At 39.1% G+C, this 4,977-nt stretch overlaps 1 protein-coding gene across 1 annotated transcript; it reads right to left on the bottom strand.

Annotated features, from left to right (window-relative positions):
• Nucleotides 1-1,273: 1,273 nt before the first annotated feature.
• On the bottom strand, nucleotides 1,274-4,647 carry LOC125238209. Its single transcript, XM_048145482.1, has 4 exons — nucleotides 4,552-4,647; nucleotides 3,622-3,811; nucleotides 2,425-2,531; nucleotides 1,274-1,512 (listed from the first exon to the last, which is right to left on the bottom strand). Exons 1-4 carry the CDS (start codon nucleotides 4,637-4,639, stop codon nucleotides 1,412-1,414), a joined length of 486 nt encoding a protein of 161 aa, XP_048001439.1. The 5' UTR covers nucleotides 4,640-4,647; the 3' UTR covers nucleotides 1,274-1,411.
• Between the last annotated feature and the right edge of the window lie 330 nt (nucleotides 4,648-4,977).

Below are 4,977 nucleotides of genomic sequence, written 5' to 3'. Positions count from 1 at the left end.
TGATTCAAAATCCCGAAGTGGTATCTAAATGTGGAGACCCGTTTAAGGTCATATACAGTGTGGGGCCTGTGACAAAGGCGAAGAATTGAACTCTAGGCTTTTCTTCTTATACTGATCAACATTTGTTAGGCGACTTTTAAAAATAACTTTTACAGTAAGTATTTTGATTTTTATCACCCTTGAAAGTTTTTTCTAAGAGGTGATGTATTGCGAATTCTGTTAAGTCTAAAGTGTGACAGACAACGTCAATGACAACAATAATGGCGTACATTGAAGCTAATATTTAATTTTGACAAAGCGGACCCCAGGCTCCCATGAGCCGTGGTAAATGCCGGGATAACGCAAGGAGGATGATGATGATGAAGCTGAAATATAACAAGTCAATATTTTTAATTTAATTTTTTTTTTTTCGTTTTCTTTCAACCCCTTATTTTGTCAAGAGTGGCGCTGAAGCTTTAGTAGTTTCATGTGCTCTGCCTACCCCTTTACGGGATACAGGCGTGATTGTATGTATGTATGTATTTATTTTGTATGAAAAATTAAAAATTTAAAGACTTCATAATTTTTAAAAGTCACTGAACAAATGTTGAACAGTATAAGGAGAATAGCCTACAGTTCAATTCTTCGCCTTTGTTACAGGCCCCACTCTGTATTTGGAACATAATATTGTTCTGATTAGGATATAGTTATTTGTTTTACAAGGGGGCAAAGTTGTTGTTTAACCGCACGTGCCAATATTGATACCCGAGCAAGCGAAAGATTCCAATATTGAACCGCGAGCGTAGCGAGTGATTAAAAAATTTGAATTTTGAGCGTTGCGAGGATTTCCAGCCACAAAAGTTAAACAAACTTTGCCACCAAGTGAAACAAAATTTTTCACCACACCAACACGAAAAAAATACTGACTACAAAACGTGAAATAAAATCAAATCCATCATATTTATGATTCAAAAACATCATTTATAGGTAAATTCTACCAGGCAGCTTAAGACATAAAGTTAAAATTTTTATGAAATTACTTTGCACTCTTGTGGATAACATGGAATTTTGCTATCTGTTTTCGAATAGTAAAGTAAGTAAAGGCTTGTACAGTTGGTGTGGTGAAAATAAATAAAAAATATTAACGCGATATTTTTATTGGGCGAAAATGATAAGTCGACTAAGTTTTCTACCGACATACAACTTTTTCTACAGAGGTTTTATTTGAAGTCAAATAGTTTTTAAATGGAACACATAAAGAAACAAAGGATGTAAAGTAAAAAAACTACTTATAGCAATAATTTACATTTTATTTACAATATTTAATTTATGATTTGAAATAAAATTGTAATAAGTATGACCAAAAATTGTTGTATGATGTTGATGTTGTTCATAGCTTGTTCAAACAAAGTTTCGGAAAATAAAATATCTTTTATTTTCTTCCAGGTTTAACAGTTTTCGTCTCATCGAAATCGTAAATAAATATTTTCTGGGCTCTTGTGCAGTTCCCGCTGTCGATTATGGTCCAATAAGCTGAAATATAACAAGTCAATATTTTTATTTCAACTATTTATTTATTTTAGGTCTGGTAAAAGTCAAGTAAGGGTCATCCCAAACCTATCAACGCGGAATCGGCTCTAGCAGACCAAAATTCACTCGTTACTATGAAGATGCTTGAGTGTCGACACATCAATTTATTTGGGGAGACCCTAATAGCGCACGTAAAAAGTTGTCCACCCTAATAATTGCTACGTAGCAATGCGAGCTGGATGGAGCCAGAATTGCCCGATAGGGACAGACGACAGTGTCCACTAGGCACTATTGTGCGGAATGTGTAAGTCCTATAAACTTACCAGAATGGTATGGAGTGTAGAAAGAAAAGGAGATAAATCTGTCAAAGTAAAAGAGTCGCAAATGTGTCCAGCCGGCGTATCATGCTGCCAATTTTATCACTTATCCACGTAGATAGACATCTGTCACTCTCACACTGACATACTTGCCAAAGCGTGACGGATGCTTTATCCACGTGGATAAGTGATAAAATTGGCAGCATGACACGCCGGCAGCTGTCAACTTTATAATAAACAAATCTCTCCGATGGCACTAGGGCACCAGCAAGGGTATGACAAGAATTTAGACGTTATTGAAGGAGTGATGAGAAAGTCAGGCACTGGTCCCACCAAAAGCGAAACAAAAAATAGTCACTGCCGTGTAAATAAAAGAGGTGATGATAGTGCGAGCGATCAACTATAAATTGCTCGCTCTCTCTTTGATTTATACAGGAGCGTCTATCTTTTGTTCGTTTCTATCGCCTCATCGCTTACTTACATTGGATGCTAGTACATCAGCGATTACAAATTAACCCACGACTGGTTTTCAGCGCCACCTATTCATAGTTTTAGATTGTAGTCTTTTTCTTTCTTCACTACACAGTAAGGGACTAACCTTGTCCTATTTTGCAATTGGCCAGATACAAGTCACACATGGATCCAAAGTCGCTCCTCTCTCCCTTTCCGGTGGTATCCATTCCGCAAACTGGCCGAGAAGCCGCCCTGTAATTATACATCATCATCATCATCATCATCATCATCATCATCATAATCACTCATCATCATATCAGGGCTTTATCGCCCACTGCTGAGCATAGGCCTCTCTTCTAATACGCTACTTTTCCCGGTCCTGAGCTAGTCTCATCTAGTTGTGACGTGACCCGCAATTTTCCGGATGTCGTCGACCAAACGAGTCAATCGTTTTTACATTTGTAATCATACATTATTTATCAAATTCGCCTACTGGACCTACTTTTATATAGACCGTGATAGGTATCTCGGTGATTCACCCTAGTTATACCTGCACGGTTAGCACATGATTGCCGCGAGAGTATGTCGTCGCGAGATCAACTAAGTGCCCTTATCGCCTTTAGACGTTGATCGTCGGACCAGTGGAGGGTCATCGTAAAAGAGCCGGATTACCCACGCGCTGGTTCAGCACAATCATGAAGGTCACAGGCGTTGGGCTCCAGGGATCCTTTAGGAAGGCAAAAGATCGGTCTGAGTGGAGAGTACTGCAACGTAGAGCGACTTATGGTGGGCACGACCCTCAGTCATGAGGTTTCGACGTAGAAGAAGAAGAACCGCCCTTATGGCAATTGAAGACGTGTCATTTATTTCGCGGCGATATACTCTCTCGGCAATCAAATGCTAACCGTACTGATAGAAAGTGAATACAGAGTCTAAGATAGTGGAAAAATGGCATTGGTATGAGAATATCCACAGGAAACCTGACAAATATCCAAATTGGCTCTAGATCTGGAGCCCAGGGTCAAATGGACGTCTTTAATTTACTAGATCTTTCCATCTCGCAAGACTTGGGTTCAAAAGTGACAGAGCGATTAGGAAATCCAAAGACTGGGGTTCAAAACTGACAGAGCGATTAGGTAACCCAATCTATTCAGGGCCTGGGGGCCAGGGGGTTCAGAGATTTTGGTGTTATGTAGAAAAAAATACAGGCTCACTATTCCAGTGAGTGAGAATATACATTATTTAGGAGCAGAAAGAAAGTGACATAATTGGGAGTAAAAGTGATGGTTAAGTATAAAGTCTGTAGAAATTCTTCTTAATAGGTAAAGGAAGAAAGACTTACATGATAGTCGTCAAGCATCTAACATGATCATTATAGCACCGTTCTCCCACATTTTGCTTCTCGTACTGTCCGAGATACTGGTCATGTTCATATTGGAACTTCAGCGTGGTATACTCGCCGCCAGGGTCAATGTTCAGGATGTCTTCAATCTCGTCGACAGTCAGGTTGATCTTTGGTGCACCTCTCAGAACTTGAAAGATTTTTTTTTTATTATCAATGGGCTTACTCTTGGCCACAGACTATCCAAAGGCAAAGACGTGGCCTACGATGGAGTGATCTCGCCCAGAACATGCCTGTTCACTCTTAATTTGAAGGTTGCAAGGTTATATGAGCTCGGAAATATAGATAATCTGTGAAAAATGGTATGAAACGAAAGCAAGTGAATGGTGAGATGGCGGACGAAAGAGAGGTATGGAAGAGGATGTATTTTTATAAGCGGCAATATCAAAGCAGGTGATCCAATAGGTGATCAAAACTAAACACAATATGACCGAATGAGAGACGAATTCAGAATGAAAGAGGTAGTCTCTGCAATTTTTAACCCTGTGCCTTCATTTGTCCTACCCATAGGACATAAACCGGCGGTATCTATGGGGTATATAGCTCAAACTAAAAATACGCGTAGGTGGCTAAATAGACAGCTAATCATAATTATCCAGAATATAATGGTGGTATCAGGTGACCCTGTGAGCGGCCGATGGCGTTTATGGAGACACTATCCCAAAGCTGACTAAGGGCCGGTTGCATCAAACCGTCTGTCACCCTTAAAGCGTTCATTAAATTTTATTGTATCGGAAGTTCCATAGTCGCCTGCTGCGTGACAATGATGTGTCTGTCAAATGTGGTTGATGCAACTGGCACTAATAGTTGCTAATATTTAAATGATTAAGTACAAATATGAGCGTATTTTTAATAAAACGTCTTACTTACGCGGTTCGGCATCAAACAGTTTAAATGCTGACCCATCGTAAACTACGCAAAACATAACGGCACAACAAAGTTCCTTTAAAAACAACATGATTTTGCTAAAACAGAGTGAAACCTGAAAACGACATTATATAGAGCAAAACCTAATTAAAAATCCAATTTATTTGTTCATTAACTGAAAACCTAATGTAAAGTCACCTTCAGATACATCGGACCGGTCAAAGTTGCTCACAAATATTCAAACACGCCTCTATTTTCAAAGTAATAAGGCGTGTTGAGATATTTTAGCCCGCCCCGGCCGTTCAGATATATCTGGCGACTGACCTATCGTTGATGAATCAAGTGTATTGGTCACTAATAATGCACATTTATTAACGAAAATGTAATCATTTCGTTAATTGCGTACGACAGTCTGTAGCCATAAATGAC

This window comes from Leguminivora glycinivorella, chromosome 23, assembly GCF_023078275.1.
Source record: "Leguminivora glycinivorella isolate SPB_JAAS2020 chromosome 23, LegGlyc_1.1, whole genome shotgun sequence".
In the NCBI taxonomy this organism is placed as follows: Eukaryota; Metazoa; Arthropoda; class Insecta; order Lepidoptera; family Tortricidae; genus Leguminivora; species Leguminivora glycinivorella.
This window is presented reverse-complemented; position numbering and strand designations above follow the sequence as displayed.

Coding starts and splice junctions, on each gene's coding strand:
- LOC125238209 (XM_048145482.1), bottom strand. CDS start 4,639: ATGTTGTTTTTAAAGGAACTTTGTTGTGCCGTTATGTTTTGCGTAGTT. Junction 3,812..4,551: donor ACTGTTTGATGCCGAACCGC/GTAAGTAAGACG, acceptor AAATCTTTCAAG/TTCTGAGAGGTGCACCAAAG. Junction 2,532..3,621: donor AGATGCTTGACGACTATCAT/GTAAGTCTTTCT, acceptor GTATAATTACAG/GGCGGCTTCTCGGCCAGTTT.